The sequence below is a fragment of the Cherax quadricarinatus genome, chromosome 13 (assembly GCF_038502225.1).
Source record: "Cherax quadricarinatus isolate ZL_2023a chromosome 13, ASM3850222v1, whole genome shotgun sequence".
In the NCBI taxonomy this organism is placed as follows: Eukaryota; Metazoa; Arthropoda; class Malacostraca; order Decapoda; family Parastacidae; genus Cherax; species Cherax quadricarinatus.
This window is the reverse complement of record NC_091304.1, coordinates 50,836,237-50,857,571: the sequence shown is the minus strand read 5'-3', so window position 1 is coordinate 50,857,571 and position 21,335 is coordinate 50,836,237. Positions and strand designations below refer to the sequence as shown.

The following is a 21,335-nucleotide window of genomic DNA, read 5'->3' as shown; positions in this document are numbered from 1 at the left end:
TGGAGAGATGTTGTCCGGCCCTATCGCCTTTGAAGTATTTAGCTTGCTTAACAGCCTCTTCACTTCTTCCTTGGTTGTATGTATTGTGTCCAACACTTGATGGTGTACCCCACCTCTCTGCCTTTCTGGAGGCCCTTCTGTCTCCTCTGCGAACATTTCTTTGAATCTCATGTTGAGCTCCTCACATACTTAGAGGTCATTTTTTGTGACCTCTCCTTCCTTCCTCGGCCTGATTACCTGGTCTTTGACTGTTGTTTTCCTCCTGATGTGGCTGTACAACAGCTTTGGGTCAAATTTGGCTTTCGCTGCTATGTCATTCTCGTATTGCCTATGGGCCTCCCGTCTTACTTGTGCATATTTATTTCTGGCTCTACGACTGGTCTCCTTATTCTCCTGGATCCTTTGCCTTCTGTACTTCTTCCATTCCTTTGCACACTTGGTTTTGGCCTCCCTGCACCTTTGGGTGAACCATGGGCTCATCCTGGCTTTCATTATTTCCTGTTACCCTTGGGTACCAACCTCTCCTCAGCTTCCTTGCATATTGTTGTCACATCTTCCATTATCTCATCTACTAACTTCCCTGCCAGTTCTCTGTCCCACTGAACCCCGTTCAGGAAGTTCTTCATGCTTGCATAGTCCCCTTGTAGTTTGGCTTCATTCGTCCTGCCCTTCCTGCTTCTCCCTCCACTTGTAACTACTATGTATTCGAAGCTTAAAACCGCATAATCACTGGCCCCCAGGGGTCTTACATATGTGATGTCCTCAATATTTGCATTACTCAAGGTGAACTCTAGGTCCAGTCTTGCTGGTTCATCCTCTCTCCTCTCCTCTCCTCTCTGTTACTGTCCCTTACATGTTGGTACATAAAGTTTTCCAGTACCACCTCCATTATCTTAGCCTTCCACGTTTCTTGGCCCCCATCTGGCTCCAAGTTCTCCCAGTTGATTTCCTTGTGGTTGAAGTCACCCATGATCAGTAGCTTTGCCCTGCTCACCTGAGTCCTTCTGGCTGCTTCAGCCAGTGTGTTAACCATCACTCTGTTACTCTCATCTTACTCTTGCCTTGGCCTCCTGCTGTTCTGTGGTGGGCTATACATCACTACAATTACCACCTTGGGACCTCCAGACTGAAATGTTAGTACGATGTTATCTCTTGCTTCTCCTCTGTCTCCTCTCTACAGCTCATCAAAATCCCATCAGTTTTTGATCAGCAGTGTCACTCCTCCACCCCCTCTGTTCCCACTGTCTTTCCTTAGGATCTGATATCCCATTGGAAAGATGGCATCTGTTATCCCTGTGAACCTTGTTTCTGTGAAGGCTATGATGTCCAGTGATTCCTCTATGACTCTTTCATGCCACTCCTCCCACTTATTTGTTATTCCATCAGTGTTGGTGTACCATACCTTCAGTTTCCTCTCCAACACTGTATTTTGGGGGGTCTGTGAGGGTGGGGGACCTGGCAGTGTAATCTACAGCACAGTGTGGGGTAGGGACTGTGAGTGTGGATTGTGGTCTGTGTTGGGATAGCGTGATTGGTTGTGGGGGCGGTTCTGTGTGTGCTTCCTCTTGTTGCTCTGCCCTGCTCTGGTTGTCCTCTGCTGATTCTGTCCTTGTCTCTCCTCCTTGCTCCTTTCGCTTTTTGTGGCCCATCATTCAGTAGGGTGTACCAGCTTCATTTGCTGTGCCTCCTCTGGTCAGTACCCCTGTAACTCGCTTCAGCCTATTTACCTCATATTCTAGGACCCTTATCCTGGCTACTGCTGCTTTGTGTGTGTGTGTGTGTGTGTGTGTGTGTGTGTGTGTGTGTGTGTGTGTGTGTGTGTGTGTGTGTGTGTGTGTGTGTGTGTGTGTGTGTACACTCACCTAATTGTGGTTGCAGGGGTCGAGACTCAGCTCCTGGCCCCGCCTCTTCACCGACTGCTCTGTGTGTGTGTGTGTAGGTGTGTGTGTGTGTAGCTCAAGAAATATTACCTTCCTTGGAGAAATACTAAAGATTTTTAATGCTACAGTATAATTTGTTGCTTCTTCCCTAAAGATTTCATAAATATTTTTGACTATATGTATAAAATAGTGCACAATGTATGTTCATAATCTTATTATATTTACAGAAATCAGTGAAGCACAGTTGATAAAAGATGACCGTGACAGACTAGAAGAAGAATTAAAACATTTACGGCAGCAACTAGCTGAGGCACAAGAAGCTAACCGCTCTCTACAAGAAGAGGTGACTAAGTTGCAGGGGAATCAGACTTCTCAAGGATTCTCATTACCCAAATTTCCTCTTCCATAATAAAGCCCAGAGCTTCCAGTCATGTTGTGCATGGTTGAATGAGTGGCATTGTGGAATGTTGTTTCTAACATATGAAGATATAAGCAGCTATATTCCACAGATGAATAACAGTTTGTGATAAAACAACCTCATGAAATGGCCAGTTTTCTTATTTAAGGTGCACTTAGATTATTTAGCATAATAAGCATTGGTAGAATATTATATATTTTAATTTACCTTTAATATGAGGAGAAAGGTAAATGGAAGTGCAATGCTACTTCACTATATTTACTTAAAAGAACATACACACAAGGCTTTGCTGTTAGTAAGAGCAGACTCGAGATTTGAGCCATGGTAAACAGTGCCTTAAGGCACTATTTATGCAAGTTAAAATAATTAACTTTTTTTCTGATTTTTGCCTTTATTTTTTACCTTCATAAATAATGCATGTTTCAAGCCATTTTTTACCATAGATACGATGATGCGTTTGCCCTTACTATCCACAATACCTCATACAGTTTAAACAAAACCATTTAAAGAAGCACAGGAGCTAATTTCAGTATTAATATCAGTACAAATGCACAACATACATAAATACTGTACTAGTAATCATGTCAGAGATAATTTCCTCCTTAACTTTTGCTCTTTATGGTGCTACGTAATTAAAAATACCAGAAGCAAAGTATGTTTTCTGTGGTGAATGAAAAATATACAGAGTAACAGAAGTGATTATGTACAAAATCACACTTGAGTCGTTACCTGATACAGGATTAGGAAAAAGGGAGGGAATGTAATCAGCCTTTTTCAAGCTTCCTTAGAAAAATTGTGGTTTGTACTTGGGTCACTCTTGGCATAATAATTTTGTTTTTCTGTTTGACTGTGAATTATATGGTAATTGTAGACCCTAGGCCTTGCAGTAATATTCAACAGATCATTGCTAATGATAATCCTGAAAGGAAGAAAGCTTGAAAAAAAGTACTATCCTTAATAATTTGTCTCCTTTCAGAAACAGCAGTAACTGTTAGATTAAAACTGCTGCTACTGCAAACACTTGGAATATTCTTCCATAAGAATTTCTTACTGTACTATATGACTGTTATAATAGTATGTTTGATTGTAAAATTATAAAAGTATTAATAATCTAGGAAATAATTTGTGAATACATTTTCCTGTGTTTCTTGATATGCAAGTTCAGTTAACTTTTCATTATATGGACTCTTTAGAATACAGATATTTTTATGCAATAAAATCTCTATTGAAATTTTGTTTTGCCATCTGAAGATGAAAAACTCCAGTCAGTACCATGGCATTTTGTAAAGTTGGCAGATGGTTAAAAATCTGTCATTAAAAGTATAAGCATACCTCTGAGGATATGTCAGAATGTTAAAGGATTAATATGAGAGTTCTGTGTTCTCTATCATTTGAATAGCAATGTTAATTTTTTAACTTGAGTAACAGTTAATTTTTTTTTATAATTCACATAATTCTTAATTTTTTGTGTAATTCAAGTAACCATGTTAATTATTACAATACATATCAATTACATTAGAATTTGAAGTAGACAGTAGCCTAAGCCAACTAGCAATATTACAGACACTTTCAGCAGGAAGAGACTTATTTTACGTTTCGCTATCAGTGAAAACTTTACACACCCACGTTGTTAGTGATAAGTCGTACAATAAAGTTTTTTTTTTTTCCTGTTAAGTGCCTCTTGAATTACCACTAGAATTTATATATTTGAAGCAATTCATAATTGACTAATTCACAGATTAGCATTTCTGGTAGCCAAGAATGGTTTTCAGGAGATATGCTCTGTTACATTATTGCCATTATCTTGTGTTGATAAAAAGTGGTGACTGTCTGAAACTGCACTCCCTTGTCTCTTTCAAAAAGCTGTTATGGTACAGTAAAAGACTTAACCTGCATTTAAAAATATCTAGAACTAAGGTGTTCTCTAGAGTACATCTGGAATTAGTGTTCTCTGGAACATATCTAGAACATCAGTGTTCTTAGGAGCAACTTGAACTAAATTGTTCTCTAGAGCCTATCTTAGTGCATTAGAACTAAGGAAATCTCTTGAGCTCATCCAAATCTGTCATGTAGATTACCGTGAGTAGAATGCCATGTAAATACATGAAAAAAGTAAGTTTTTGGGCTTAAAACAAATTGAAACTATGTGCAATACTGTTTATTTTAGGCTTTGAAATTTTTTATATTGCTTATTGCAGCATGAAAATCAACTTGAAGTTTACTGCTTTGCTGTAGCTTCAGTTGTATTAGCAAGACAGATACACAAGTTGCAGAATAAGCCTTTATGGGGACAGTATTATCAGAATTACACAAAGCTACAAACAGCAAAAGGTTGTCACTGTAAAAGTTTGTTCTGCTACTTGTTATTGCCTTCACACCTCTTAGCAATGCCTCATTTCATTATGTTGTACGTAAAGGAATTATGCTTGAGAGTGAAAACAATAATCAACACAGGTCTTTGATATGCAAAATATTTTACATAAATGTATGTTGCTGAGAAAAAATACACTGTGACTTTTACAAAACCAATTTATATAGTAATTATTGTCATTTGAAATACAGTGATAAATCACATGCTCTTCCTAACAGTTATTTTTTGTTTAGTTTAAGTTGTATTTAACATTATCCCAACATGTTGAAGTTGTGGTACTTTCATTGTTGTACTTTTGTGGGTTGAATATTCAGAGCATAATTATGGTGACATTAGAAAGAAAAAATTAGTGTTTAGCTTTATTGTTACCTTGAAGCCTTTGTTGTCAGTGGTGCTGACAAAGATCTCGCTGAACTCACTTTCTGGTACTGTCCTTACATTATAGCATACACTACATCAAGAAAGTTTGTTTTAATAAGAAATTTATCCAAATTGTTATGTAGTAAAGGTATGGATAGAAATGACAGCAATTATAAAGCTAGAAGAGTATTAGAATGCATTACAACAAATAACCCGCATGTAGGAGAGGAGCTTACGATGACGTTTTAGTCCGACTTGGACCTTTGTAAATGGTCCAAGTTGGACTGAAATGTCGTCGTAAGCTCCTTTCTCCTATATGCGGGTTATCTGTTGTATTGTTTCAGTCACAGTGTTGTGCCTTTTTTATTATTTATGTATTAGAATGCATGTTTAATATAGATTATGTTAGTGCAGATTTTCCAGTATGTTTCATTTTTGTTTATATTTGGCTTTACCCCAATAGCCGTCTCCTGTGTTTTTATTATGCTCGCTCAGTGATCCTGCAGATTAAATGCTTCAGTGTGTTTTGTTCTGGCAAGTCATGAAGCACTTGATTACATAATAAGCAGCTTTCATATTTTGTTATTCTCAGAACTAGGAAGTGTTCTTGCAGGCTTTGAGAGAACTCTTACAAACCAAGAAATATGCCCAAGTTCTTAGTTATTTGGTTAATGGTGAGCACTTACAAAAAGCCCTCACTCCATTACCTCTTAATTCAGAATGTGGTATACATGGCTGGCTAGTTATCGCCTAGTTTTCAGTACACATAACATTTGTCGGGTTAATAGTTTTATAAACTATTTGCAAAACTTTTTCCTGATTTAAAATTAATGAATATTTTAAAGAAAATTGCTCTTTTTGTATTTCTTAATTATTTTAATTTGACTAATGATGGAGAAGACCATTAAATATCATGTTATCTTAAACATCTAAAACTACAGATTATTCATTTTTCAAACTTAATACAGTGGTTCCTTGAGTTACGATATTAATCCATTCTAGAAGACTTATTATATCTCAAAACTGTTGTAATGCCAACCCCAAATTATGTGGTTTTATGGTAATTCATTCCAAGACACAAAAGGCAACTTTTACTGTATCTTGCACATTGTCAGATATAATTTGCAGGCACTGTACCTCCCATCATCTATTCTCTCTTATTTACAAAAACAAGTCTGTCCATCTCTGCGATAATTTCTCTGCCTCTTGTCACTAGCTTATGTTCATCAGCCACCGTAATATTCTTTATTTCTTTTTGCTTAATAATAGAAAGTTTGGTTGATTATGGAAAGTCACTCGTGCACCAGTGTACTACTACTAACTCCTTCATCATGTTTTTTCACAATTTCTTTACTCCACACTTAAAGGACCATGATTACTTGGTAATGCAAAAGTTGGTGTAATTAAAACAAATGCAGTTTTTTTTTTTTAACACGTCAGCTGTCTCCCACCAAGGTAGGGTGGATGTGTAGATCAAGTGTTTACATTGAAGTACTTTTTTTTTTTTTTTTTAATATGTACTTCAATGTAAACACTTGATCTACACATCCCCTACCTACTCTAAAACCTCCTTGCTTATCTGCAATCCTACATTCTGTCTTGCCTCTAATTCTTTCAATAATAACCCTACCATACACTTTTCCTAGTATATCTGGTAAACTTTTTTTTTTTTTCCCCCAACAAGTCGGCCGTCTCCCACCGAGGCAGGGTGACCCAAAAAAAGAAAGAAAATCCCCAAAAAGAAAATACTTTCATCATCATTCAACACTTTCACCACACACACACATTATCACTGTTTTTGCAGAGGTGCTCAGAATACAGAATACAGTAAACTTATTCCTCTATAATGTATGTACATATTGCATATTATTTGATCTAAGAGGGTGTAAAGCAAATTTTATTTTTTAATCAAAACTTTCCAGTTCTTTACGCCAATCCTGTTAGTTGAAAATATTACATAAAGAGTGTGTGTTAATGTTTAGCATGGTTAAATTTATCACTTTATTTATTGACTCAGTTTTTTTTTTTTAACAAGTCAGCCATCTCCCACCGAGGCAGGGTGACCCAAAAAGAAAGAAAATCCCCAAAAAGAAAATACTTTCATCATTCAACACTTTCACTTCACTCGCACATAATCACTGTTTTTGCAGAGGCGCTCAGAACACAACAGTTTAGAAGTATATAAGTATAAAGATACACAACATATCCCTCCAAACTGCTAATATCTCGAACCCCTGCTTTAGAGTGCAGGCATTGAACTTCCCATTTCCAGGACTCGAGTCCGGCTATGTAAAACTAACCGGTTTCCCTGAATCCCTTCACTAAATATTACCCTGCTCACACTCCAGCAGATCGTCAGGTCCCAAATACCATTCATCTCCATTCACTCCTATTGAATACGCTCATGCACGCCTGCTGGAAGTCCAAGCCCCTCGCCCACAAAACCTCCCTTACCCCTTCCTTCCAACCTTTTCGAGGACAACCCCTACCCCGCCTTCCTTCCCCTACAGAATTAAATGCTCTCCATGTCATTCTACTTTGATCCATTCTCTCTAAATGACCAAACCACCTCAACAACCACTCTTCAGTCCTCTGACTAATACTTTTTTTAACTCCACACCTTTTCCTAATTTCCACACTCCGAATTTTCTGCATAATATTTACACCACACATTGCCCTTAGACAGGACATCTCCACTGCCTCCAACCGCTTCCTCGCTGCTGCATTCACAACCCAAGCTTCACACCCATATAAGAGTGTTGGTACTACTGTACTTTCATACATTTCCTTCTTTGCCTCCATAGAAAACATTTTTTGTCTCCACGTATGCCTCAACGCACCACTCACCTTTTTTCCCTCATCACTTATATGACTAGCCTCATCCTTCGTAAATCCATCCGCCGACACGTCAACTCCCAAGTATTTGAAAATTTATTCAGTATTTTTTTTTTTTTTAAATAGGTGATATTGAAATGCAGTAGGTTGTTTATCTTGGTCATGTTAGTATATTAATCAGAGGCAATGATGAGCTTGCATCGTTGTAATAATGATACTTCATCAACATGCAAAATATCCTGGATAATACAGAATGTCTGACAAAATCCTAACATGATTGTAAACTCCTCGCAGAATGGGCAGGATTTGAATTGATGTTAATTCAGTACTAAAACTAGCAGACCAGTTTTCTCGCCACAGTACCCTGCTGGCCTAGTAACATTCATCCAACTAGATACATTTTTGTACACCAGAAAGGTTAGCATGGACATCTATGTGATCGCAGATTCAAATTTTCAGAGACGAATCTCACACCAACGTGGCTGTAGCAAGATTTAACTCAAATCCTATGAAGCTGTTGTCCATAACTTGCTTACAATTCTGCTATTACAGTTTTGTGACATATTGATAACAGATTTGAAAGGATTTGAGATGGATCTTGTCACAACCATGTTGGTGTGAATTTTTTTTTTTTAAAAAGTCGGCCGTCTCCCACCGAGGCAGGGTGTGAAATGTTAGTCTATAAAGAAACTGTATTCATGGTCATAATGAGGTCCATATTACCTATTATATGAAAATATCCTAGGTAGTAAGTTGGTAAACAGCAGCCACCCAGGGAGGTACTACCGCCCTGCCAAGTGAGTGTAAAACGAAAGCCTGTAATTGTTTTACATGATGGTAGGATTGCTGGTGTCCTTTTTTGTCTCATAAACATGCAAGATTTCAGGTACGTCTTGCTACTTCTACTTACACTTAGGCCACACTACACATACATGTACAAGCATATATATACACACACACACCTCTGAGTTTTTGGCTATTTTCTTTCTAATTCTTGTTCTTGTTATTTCCTCTTATCTCCATGGGGAAGTGGAACAGAATTCTTCCTCCGTAAACCATGCGTGTTGTAAGAGGCGACTAAAATGCCGGGGGCAAGGGGCTAGTAGCCCCTTCTCCTGTATATATTACTAAATGTAAAAGGAGAAACTTTCAATTTTTCTTTTGGGCCACCCCGCCTCGGTGGGATACGGCCGGTGTGTTGAAAGAAAGAAACATGCAAGATTTCAGGTACATCTTGCTACTTCTACTTACATTTAGGTCACGCTACACATGCATGTACAAGCATATATATATATACACACACCCCTCTGGGTTTTCTTCTATTTTCTTACTAGTTCTAGTTCTTGTGTTTGTTTCCTCTTGTGTCCATGGGGAAGTGGAACAGAATTCTTCCTCCGTAAGCTGTGTGTGTCGTAAGAGGCAACTAAAATGCTGGGAGCAAGAGGCTAGTAACCCCTTCTCCTATATACAATACTGAAGTTAAAAAGAGAAGCTTTTGTTTTTCCTTTTGGATCACCCTGCCCCGGTGGGACATGGTCAGTTTGTTGAAGGAAAGAATGTGAAAATATATCTAGTTGGACAGTATACCTAGTTGGGCATATTCACCTAGCAGTAAGTAGGTACCTGGGTGTTAGCTGACTTGGTGTGGGTTACATACTGGGGGAACAAGATTAAAAAGGACCCCCAGTGGAAATAAGACAGTCACTGATGATGCACAGATTTTACTGGGTTATCCTGAGTGGCCAGTAAGCTTAGTGTACTTGCTTGCTAATTTCAGGAATGACTTGCCATGGTTTCAAGACCTGCCCATTTTGAGAGCTCTGTTAATGTTACAATACAAGTTATATGTTTTTCTGAGAGAATTTAGAATATGACTTTCCAACAATTAAAATTGGAATCTTAATGACTTGAGATTCAATTAATTCTTTACTTAATGTAATGTATTATATTGCCTTCTCACTGTATACTTTGATGTAGATACTTAATGATTAACATTATGTGCAATACTCTGTGATTTTTGGTTACACTGAACGAAGATCATTGTTGGAAACTGTGTTTGCAACTGTAAACTGGATGCTTCAGGTTTTGATGGATTACATGTTTTCTCTTCATTCACATATTTGCTATATGTTGTAGATGTTTGTAATTTAGTGTTGGGTAGACACTTGTGTTTAACTGCATAATACAGTGCACACCAGGCTTTGTAGTAGGTGTACTGGAGTTAATTTGTAAGACCCTGTGATTTATAGGAATTTTGATGTTGTGAGCTCATTACTCTTAAAAGTTATTTCAACCATAGACATATTTGCTGTGAACATCAAACATTAGACTGTATATGTATAGTGATACATAATGTCTGTGATCAATGAATCACATAAAAAGCAATAATGGAATTAGTTTAAAAGTAAGGAATATTAAATGAGCACCTTGTGTTAGTGACAACTTTATCAGGAGTGTAACAAAGCTGAATACTACATTACACAAGTAATGAAGTCTTGTTAATTAACATCATCTCGTAAAAAAATTGATAAATCTTAAATGTATCACTGTTGCAAAGAAACGTTGAAAAATTATAATCTGCTGCCTATGTTGAAATAAAATTAAAATTCAAGATGGAAAGTGTACTGCCAGCTAAATTACATTGTGTTGGTATGTTAAAATACATTAACTATAAGGTCAAGGGAGACTAGATATGGACATAGCAGTTAAGCAATAGCACTTTCAAACACAATCTGTATGCTATTGAAATTAGCATACAGAAAATGAAAATAACTTGGAAATTTTGCACTCTTTAATGAAGCACAGTCTGCTAAAGTGAAATTTTGCTTTATATATTTTAGTGCAGGTAATTTAGGATCCACTAAGATAAGGGTTTGTTTGAATAATACAAAAATGCAGTTGTACATGCTGATAAATCACTCACGTTGACTGGGAACTATTTTATTCATGAATATGTTTAAGAAGCACCCACATTAAAGCTTATGTACACTAGACAATCACAATGCAGTATGTAGGGATGTGCATAGACTATATCTGACATTTTTAACAAAATAACTTTAAATACAGCAAGGTTTAAATGGGTAGTGTAATTATTAACAAATTCAGACATTCTTGATTTAAAGGACCTCAGTTTAACAGATTTTGGAAACAATGGACAAGATTTGCCAGGTAAATTGATTTTGGGAAAATTCTCATGGTTAAAATCACATCAAAACAGTCTCCTACATCCATTACAAAAGAAAAAGAAAATTATTTTACTGTACTTTTGACAGTTTTAATTACAGTGGAACCTTGGTTGTTGGTCTTCAAATGAGGAATTTGAGAAAAAAAATGTCCTGGTTTTCATACTTGGTTGTCAACCGACAACACAAACAGCTTGGGTCGTGTGCTCGTAGAATGAGCTTTGGACAATGAGTAGATGGCATTAGTCTGACCAAGTGGCTGTTGAAAAGTATGTTTCTGAATTCCAAGAGTATGTAGAGGCTGAAGGGTTTGTCTCCCCAACAAGTGTTTAATTGTGACGAGACAGGCCTCTTCTGGAATAAAATGCCCAAGAGGACTTGCATAACTGAAGAGGAAAAGTCAGTGCCAGGACACAAGCCAATGAAAGACAGGCTCACTCTGTTACTGTGTGGTAATGCAGGTGGGCACTTGAAATTGAAGCCCCTACATGTTTGTCATTCTGAAAATCCATGAGTTTTTAAGAAGAACAATGTTATGAAAAATAAATTGGCTGTAATGTAGAGGGCCAACACGAAAGCTTGGGTAACAAGACCATTTTTTATTGACTGGGTTCATGAGGCCTTTGCTCCCACTGTCAGAAAGTACCTCATTAAAAAACATTTGCCACACAGGGCCCTTTTACTTATAGATAATACTCTTTCTCACTCTCCTCTTCAAGGGGGGCTCCTTGGCGTGGTGAAGAGGCTCTTGGTCTGAGGAATTAGCCCTGTCAGTCTTCTTCCTCAGACCGAACCTAATTACCCCCCATTCTCCCCTCCCCTATCCCATCCTCCCCTTTTTCCGTTCCTCCTCCTCCTCCCCACCCCTCCCTTTTGCCCTTCCTCTTTTTGGCCTTTGGGATTTCTCCCACAGGCGCGCTAGTTCCTAGGTAGGGGAAAGGACACCGGGGTCCATCCCATTCCGTTGAGGTTCTTGGCGGTGGCGTAGTTTGCCGTGGAATCTGGATTGCCTGGGGATGTCCCGATCCCTCTCCGGTATCCCGGAGTAGCTTTGGGTGTCTTTCGGGCGACTGGTGTATCTCTGGAAGCCACCTTTCAGATTCCGGGGGTGGTGGCCAAAGGAGGTATGCTTTGTGGCAGATATCCGGCCGCCCTCTCTTTTGTCCACCGAGGTAGCTCGGCAGATGTGAGGTTGCTGGTTTACTGGCATGAAGGGTAGGGTATGGCACGGGTTCCATGCTGCATCTGCGCTACTAGCGGTGCTGAGGTCCTCTTGGGCGCGGAGGGAGATTTCCGGCCCTTTCATTCCTCCTGGGAACTACTACTCCCCGCTCCCCCCTTTTTTTATTCTTTTTTTATTTTTATTTTCTTTTCTTCTTTCTTTTTTTTTTCTTAAAAACAAAAAGCAAAGGAGTAACCTAACCATGGAGAACCCAATCCATGAACCCACTACCCCCGGGCCCCTTCTTGATACCGCACCCCATTCTGACCCTGCCTTGTGTTTAGACCACTCTTCTGACACTCCTGATGCCCCTGTACCTCTTGCTGGTGCTGTTTCCTCACCCGCTTCAGGTACCGGGGCTTTGACTGACTCCTTCGATTTGTCTGAACTCCGCTCTCCTTTGACTATGCTTCCGGCTTCTCCCTCTACGGTACGGCAATTTTCGAATCGCCCACCCATTTCACGCCGGACCAACTCCGGTCCTACTCCTAAACGCCAACGTCAATCTCCTGATGATGCTCCTTTGTTACCTTCCCATTCTACTCGGAAAAGACCGACACGTCAAGCACTCCCTCTCCACGCTCAGTTTCGGACCACACAATGGACTAAATTCTTTACTTTAAGACCGACTTCTTCTGCCTACCTTTCTGACCATAGTATTGGCAAAGCACTCCTGCGTCATGTTGGTAGAGATATTTCATTTCATGCTCTCAAGAGCGGTACGCGCATTGTCACTGTCCAGAATGCTACCCAAGCTCATGATCTTTCTCTCCTTTCGAATATCGATACTACTCCTATCACTGTTGAAAAACATCTTTCTCTCAATTATTGTAGTGGTACTGTCATTCTGCCCCATACCATAGTCCAACAGAATTTCCAGTCATGTGGCAATGACATTTTTGAACAGCTGGAACTCCAGGATCTCCCAATCCTCAAAGTAGACACTTATGTCCTTCCTGCCCGGGGGCGGAGACGTTACCCTTGCAATGTGGCTCGTTTAACTTTTGACAGCCGAGAACTCCCGTCCTCTGTATATGTTGCGGGACATCGGTTACAAGTTCGAAAGGTGATACCTACACCGCAACAATGTAGAAATTGCTGGCATTTTGGTCACCCAGCGAAATATTGCAGATCTATGACTGAATGCCCAGTCTGTGGTGCCGACGACCATTCTAATACATCTTGCAGTCAACCTCCATCTTGCCTTAATTGTAATGAAGCTCACCCTTCGTACTCCCGCCGTTGCCAGGTCTACTTAAATGAACGTGAAATCCGTTACCTCAAAGAGGCAGAAGGTCTCCCTTATGCTATGGCAGTTACTCATCTCCGCCTCCAAGGGAGACTACCCCGTGTTTCTTATTCTCGTGTTTCCAAACATCCCCCCACTTCTGGGGTCCCATCTTCTGCAGCCTCCTCTGTTGTTACCCCTCCCATAGCCACTCCGGCATCTAATCCTTTTGCTGTCCTTGGCTCTGACGTCCCGACTACAACTCAGTCTGTTCTTACATCTTCGCGTCCTTCCTCACAAGCCCCAGTATCGGCACGACCTCGTACAACACCTAATACCAATCGCCCCTCTACTTCTCAGAAGTCCAAAAAATCCACATTGCTCAAATCTTCTTTGCCCCTTCCTTCCCTTCTTCCACCTCCACACTTTACCTTTCCAGTCTCTGTACCTAGTTCTTTCCCTCTCTCTGGCTCTATTACAAGTGTGGAGATTCACCCTCCTCCTCGTACTATGCCTTCCACTCCCGTCCCCTCCCAAGTTTCTCCCTCTTCTGCCACCTCCCAGGTTTCTGCCTCTTCTGTCCCCCCCCCCCGCACTTCATCTCCAGTCCCTTACACTCTTCCCTCCCCTTCTACTTTGGTACAGTCCATTACTGTCCCAATCTTTACTCACCCTCCAATATGGTCTCTATCTCCAATATGGTCTCCCATGCATCTTTGAATTCAGAAACACTTGAAGCCATTTCAGAATATATTGCAGAGACTAAACCTTCAATGGACACTGATTCACTTCCTGTTCCTTCTCTTCCCTCTCCTCCATCTTCACAACCCCATTCTTCGCAACGCTCCGTTCCTTCGCTACTTGAACGTCTTCCAATGCCACCACACGTTGACTTTTCTAACCCCTCTAGTCCGTAGGTGCCTTTACCTACAGATTCCTGGTATTTTCTTCATCGCCAATCATGGCCTATTTACAGTGAAATATCCGCGGCCTCAGGGGTAATCGGGGTGAGATTCAGATGTTGCTTTCCAGGTTTTCCCCTGTTGGTGCTTGCTTACAAGAACCAAAATTACACTCGGCTGTCTTCCAACCTATCTCAGGCTATAATTTATTGTATTCTTCGGATCCTTTCTCAGATGGGACCTTTAATGAAAGTGCACTTCTTCTACGCAATGATATTCCGTACTGTCAACTATTTGTCCATACCTCGCTGCATTACACTGCAGCCCGTATCCACTTGAATAAGTGGTTTACAATATGTTCTTTATATCTCTCTCCTTCTCGAGCATTTTCTATCCCAGACTTTGCCTTTCTTGTTTCATCCTTACCACCACCACTTCTGTTACTTGGTGATTTTAATGCCCACCATTTCCTCTGGGGGGGGTCTCATTGTGACTCACGTGGCATCCAGTTGGAGGCTTTTCTCGCCTCTCACCCCCTCCATGTTTTAAATACGGGTACTCCCACCCATTTTGATCCTCGTACTCATACTCTCTCTTGCATCGATTTATCAGTCTGCTCTTCCTCCACTGCACTAGACTTCACCTGGTCTGTTCTACCGGACTTACATGACAGCGATCATTTTCCGATCATTTTTACTTCTCCTTCCTATTCACCACCTTTCCGTAGCCCTCGCTGGCAATTTGATCGGGCAAATTGGGGTCTTTACTCACACCTCACTGCTTTTAGTGAGGTTTCTTCTTCATCCTCCATTGATGAGCTCCTACACATCTTCTCGACATCAGTTTATACCGCAGCTTCTCATTCTGTACCCCAAACCTCAGGCAGGCATTCTCAGAAGTGCATGCCTTGGTGGTCTCCTGCTTGTGCTCATGCAGTACGTTTGAAACGTGCTGCATGGGGCAGGTACCGGTACAATAGAACCGCTGAGAGACTTCTTGATTTTAAGCAGAAGCGTGCGATCGCTCGCTGTGTCATCCGTGAAGCTAAATGCACTTGTTGGCGAGACTGTTTCCACCATCACCTCTGCTTCTTCTATGAGTGCAGTCTGGAAAAAAGTGAGGAAATTGAGTGGTAAATACTCTCCTGACCCGGCTCCTGTTCTACGGGTCGCTGGTGTTGATGTAGCAAACCCTCTCGACGTTGCCATTGAACTTGGCACACATCTGGTCCGTATTTCCCAAGGGCTCCATCTATGCCCCTTATTTCTTTCCTCAAAGTCTGCCAGAGAGTTAGTACCCTTGGACTTTTCTTCTCTCAGAGAAGAACAGTATAATGTGCCTTTTACACTTCAAGAACTGGAGGCAACGCTCTCAGCTTGCCGATCATCGGCAGCTGGGCCTGACGACATTCATATTTGTATGTTACAACATTTACATCGGTCAGCCCTTGTAGTCCTCTTACACCTCTTCAATCTTATTTGGGCACAAGGAGTTCTTCCCCCAGCTGTGGAAATCTGCCATTGTTCTCCCTTTCCGCAAACCGGGTACTACAGGACATGATGCCTCCCACTATCGTCCCATCGCTCTTACTAGTGCAGTTTGCAAAGTGATGGAACGTCTCGTAAATTGACGTTTAATGTGGTATTTAGAGACACACAACAGTCTCTCCGCTAGTCAATATGGCTTTCGTAAGGGTCGTTCTACCATAGACCCCTTACTACGCTTGGATACGTATGTTCGTAATGCCTTTGCGAATAATCACTCGGTTATTGCCATATTTTTTGACCTTGAGAAGGCATATGACACAACTTGGAGGTATAATATTTTGGCCCAGGCCCATTCCTTAGGCCTCCGAGGCAATCTACCATCCTTCCTTAAGAACTTTTTAACTGACAGACATTTCCGTGTTCGAGTCAATAATGTTCTTTCCCTGGACTTCGTCCAAGCTGAAGGTGTCCCTCAGGGATGTGTTCTAAGCACGATTCTTTTTCTCCTTGCTATAAATGATTTGGCCTCTGTTCTTCCACCCAATATTTGGTCATCACTCTATGTTGATGACTTTGCTATTGCTTGTGCAGGCGCTGACTGTCATCTTATTGCAGTTTCTCTCCAGCATGTGGTCGACCGTGTTTCCACTTGGGCCACCACGCATGGGTTTAAATTTTCAAGTACCAAAACTCACCAAATTACTTTCACGAGACGCTCTGTTATCTCTGATCATCCTTTGTATCTCTATGGCTCCCGTATCCCCGAACGTGATAGTCAGGTTTCTAGGCCTTCTCTTTGACCGTAGGTTATCCTGGAAACCTCACATTACCTCTCTGAAGGCAACTTGTCACAGCTGGCTAAACCTTAAAACCCTTGCTCATCTTTCCTGGGGAGCTAATCGTCGAACTCTTCTTCGCCTACATTCAGCCCTCGTTTTATCGAAACTCGATTATGGTGACCAGATTTATTCCGCGGCCTCTCCTGCTACACTCTCTAGCCTTAACTCTCTCCTTCACCAAGGATTATGTTTGTGCCTTGGTGCTTTTCGCTCTTCCCCTGTTGAGAGCCTCTATACAGAAGCGAATGTTCCATCCTTGTCTGATCGCCGTGATGCCCATTGCCTTCGCTACTATGTACGCTCTCACGATCTACACAATCCTTCCATTTATAGAATGGTCACCGATATTAGTAGACATTCTTTATTCGTTCGCCGCCCCTGTTTGCTCCGTCCCTTTTCTCTTCACCTACATTCACTCTTGTCTTCCCTTCAGTTACCACCTTTATATGTTCATGTAGCATCTCACTTTTCCCTACCCCCCTGGGAAGTTCCAGATGTTCGGGTCTGTTCTTTCTCACTCCCTTGCTCGAAAGCTCAACTGCCTATGGTGGCTTCCCGCTCTCTTTTTCTTGATCACTTCCACTCCCATTCTCATGCCACCGCTGTGTACACAGATGGCTCTAAGTCTTCAGACAGCGTCTGATTCGCAGCAGTGTTTCCGGACAGCGTCGTGCGGGGACATTTACTATCTTCAGCTAGCATTTTTACTGCTGAACTGTATGCCATTCTTGCAGCACTTATTCGTATCGCATCTATGCCTGTGTCATCATTTGTAGTAGTCTCAGACTCCCTTAGTGCTCTACAGGCTATACGAAAATTTGATACATCTCATCCCCTAGTTCTCCGTATCCAACTTTGGCTACGCCGTATCTCTACCAAACATAAAGATATTGTTTTTTGTTGGGTCCCTGGTCATGTCAACGTACAGGGCAATGAACAGGCAGACACTGCTGCGCGGTCAGCAGTACATGACCTACCAATTTCCTATCGAGGTGTTCCATTTCTGGACTATTTTGCTGCAATAGCTACCCACCTTCGCACCCTTTGGCAACAACGTTGGTCAACTCTGCTCAGTAACAAACTTCATTCTGTTAAACCGAGCATAGGTTACTGGCCGTCTTCTTGTCATCAGTGCCGAGGTTGGGAGACCACTCTCTCCCGCCTTCGCATTGGTCACACTCGTCTTACTCATGGGTATCTCATGGAGAGGCACCCTGTTCCTCTCTGTGAGCAGCGTCAAGTTCCAGTATCGATTAGCCACATTCTGTTAGACTGCCCTCTCTATCAACGAGCACGCAGAATTTACCTCCAACGTTGTCTTCGTTCTACTACTCTCTCTTTACCTTCCCTTCTTGCTGATGGACCCTCCTTTAATCCTGACTCTCTCATTGACTTCTTGACAACGACTGATTTACTCCACAAACTCTGATGATACTTTTCGCACTCCCCTCAGCCCTTTCTAGTTCAGTCTCTTGCTGCCCATTACCCTTTCACCATCCACTACCCCGCTGTTATCCGTAACCTATTACTCATCCATCTCCCTTTTGCCACCTGATGCCCTCGCTTCCTTCCTGCCCTGCAGCGCTGTATAGTCCTTGTGGCTTAGCACTTCTTTTTGATTATAATAATAATAATAATCTTTCTCACTCTCCAAGCTTGGAAAATGAGTTGCTGGAGTTCAGTTTTATAACTGTGTAGTTCTTGCTTCCTATCACCACTCCTCTCATCCAGCCCAAGGACCGCATGTCATTTCTAACTTCAAGAAACTCTACACCAAAGCACTTTTTGACAGTTGCTTTGAAATCACTTCAGAAACAAATTTAACCCCCAGGGATTTCTGGAAGAACCATTTCAATATCCTGACCTGCTTGAGGCTTGTAGACAAAGCCTGGGGGAATGTGTCTTCCAGGACCATGCAGTCAGCATGGAAGAAATTGTGGCCTGACTGTGGCAGCCAGGGATTTTAAAGGTTTTGAAGATGAGCCTGAGCCAGTAAAGGATTGTGTGTCTGGGGAAGACCTTGGCCCTAGAAGTAACTGAAAATGATGTGCAGGCGTTAGTGGAAGAGCATAGAACTGAACTCGCCACAGAAGAACTTGTAGACCTTCAGAAGAAGCCGCAACAGATGACAACTCTGATGACAGCAGAGTAGTTGTCATCAGAGGAAGAGGAGAGAATTGATGAAGTGCCCATTGCACTTGTCAAGGAAATGTGTGCTAATGGTGTAAAGTGTAGGAGTTTGCTAAAAAAATACCATCCAGACAAAGCAGTGGCCATCCATCTCTCTAACATGCACAGTGACAGTGTAATGTCTCAGTTTAGACAAGTGTTTAAATGGAGCCTGAAACAAACCTCACAGGACAGGTTTTTGGCGAGACAAAGAACCAGTGAGTCAGGACAAAGTGTTAGTAGTGAAAAGAGACAAAGAAGAGAAACAACACCAGGACAGTTGCCTGACATATTAATCGATGGTGGCTCCTCTTCCAGGCAGTAACATACCACCACCTCTCCTCCACCTCCTGATTCCAGTATGCCATTAGCTCCGCTTTGACAGGTAAGAGGCAGTTAAATTGTCATTTACTGTATTTCAGTTAAAGTTCCTTTTACTATTCATTTTTGCAGTTTTATGTAGTAGTACATTTTTTAATAAATTATTATATTGTCATTTGGGTTCCGGAACAGATTAATTCTGTTTACATTATTCTTTATGCAAAAAATTGCTTTGGTTGTCCTCCATTTTGGTTGTCGAATCGACATCTTGAGTGAATTAAATTCAGCAACCAAGGTTCCACTGTATTATGTTTGTATAGTTGTAAATTGTGTACAGTACTGCATTATGTGCAGTAGAGTACTGTAGTTTTTCTGTTTTTTAACATTGTCATTCGGTATTGTCAGACTCCCTCTCATTATTGTTGAGTATTTCATGTGATTTTTTTAAAAATACATGAAACGTTAAAAAAATTAAGAATGTGCTAAAATATTATTTCAGGGCAGATTTCGACCATTTAGAGTGGTTTGAAGCATATTCTGACATACCTAATATTTTAGCTAAAATACATACACAAATTATTACAATTTTAATCAAAACTTAGTTTATTAAACTGATATTTTACATACTTGGATATATGTACTTAGTATACAGTTGACCTCCCAAATCCTAAAAAAAAAAAATTATTATGAATACATAATTTTGTATTATTCATTGGATTCTACACTCAAGGGGCTAGCTCTAGGAATGTCAACCTCAGCAAATTTGAGGGGTTGACTGTACATAAATATTTTATGAAAAAGCACAGGTATCAATGTCTGCACATGCTTATCAGACAGTGTTAATAAAATTGACTTGCTAAGGCCATACATCCATCCCACTGAAGCCCACCACATTTTTAGACCAATGTAAACAGACACCTTGCTTATACATCACATAAGTATCTTTATTTGAAGATTTTTGTCAATTAATAGCTTTTTCACTGGTTGGCAAGAAGTCTCCAGATAAAGATAGCCATGTGTTATACATGTGTCTAACTCATCATCTTGTCTGTGTTGTATACCATTATTGTAATAAGACACCTCGCAGTATATATGATTTGATAAGTGGTTTTTCTACCATCAGTTATTTTTCATAATTTTTGGCTTACCTGCTCATTCTTAAAATATTAACATGTGTATATTAATGTGCAACTCAGTAGTACATTATTTGGCTCATAACTTAAAAGACCTGGGTTCATACCAAAGGCAGGGAGAGATCTGGGAAACATCCTTAAAATTCACACTTATTGCCTGTGTTAACCTGAGTGAATAAATGCCAAGGAGTTAGTCATTTATTGTAGGTCACATCTTAGGGAAGACAGCCTAAGGACCTCAATGGAAGTATACAGCATGACTTGACTTTCTTAGGTTATTTTTGTTATGAACACATTTAGGCTAATAATCCAAAGAAAAATTTTGGTCATATCACTGTGTGTTCATGTGACTTTTTTTTTTTAACAAACCGGCCATATCCCACCAAGGCAGGGTGACCTAAAAAGAAAAACTAAAGTTTCTCTTTTTAAATTTAGTAATGTATACAAAAGAAGGGGTTACTAGCCCCTTGCTCCCAGCATTTTAGTCACCTCTTACAACACGCATGGCTTACGGAGGAAGAATTCTGTTCCTACAGGTTTCCGTTTCATACTCACTTGGCAGAACAGTAGTACCTCCCTGGGTGGTTACTATCTACCAACCTACTACCTACAATGACAATATTATACACATGAAACTGCATAGAACAATATTGTACACATGATACTACAAATGACAGTACTGTACACATGACATTGCATATGACAGTACTGTACACATGACACTGCATATGACAGTACACATGACACTGCATATGACAGTACACATGACACTGCATATGACAGTACATATGGCACTGCATGTGGCAGTACACAAGGCACTGCATATGACAGTACACATGACACTGCATATGACAGTACACATGACACTGCATATGACAGTACATATGGCACTGCATGTGGCAGTACACAAGGCACTGCATGACAGTACACATGACACTGCATATGACAGTACACATGACACTTCATATGACCATATGGCAGTACACAT

At 40.7% G+C, this 21,335-nt stretch overlaps 1 protein-coding gene across 1 annotated transcript in view; it reads left to right on the top strand.

Annotated features, from left to right (window-relative positions):
* The window catches only part of LOC128688472 (bridge-like lipid transfer protein family member 3B), a 272,927-nt gene extending 252,609 nt beyond the window's left edge, over positions 1 to 20,318 (top strand). Inside the window, exon 20 of the mRNA XM_070084750.1 lies at positions 2,108 to 20,318. Coding sequence (XP_069940851.1) covers positions 2,108 to 2,289 — 182 coding nt within the window. The 3' untranslated portion in view covers positions 2,290 to 20,318. The remainder of the gene's footprint in view (positions 1 to 2,107) is intronic.
* Positions 20,319 to 21,335: the final 1,017 nt, after the last annotated feature.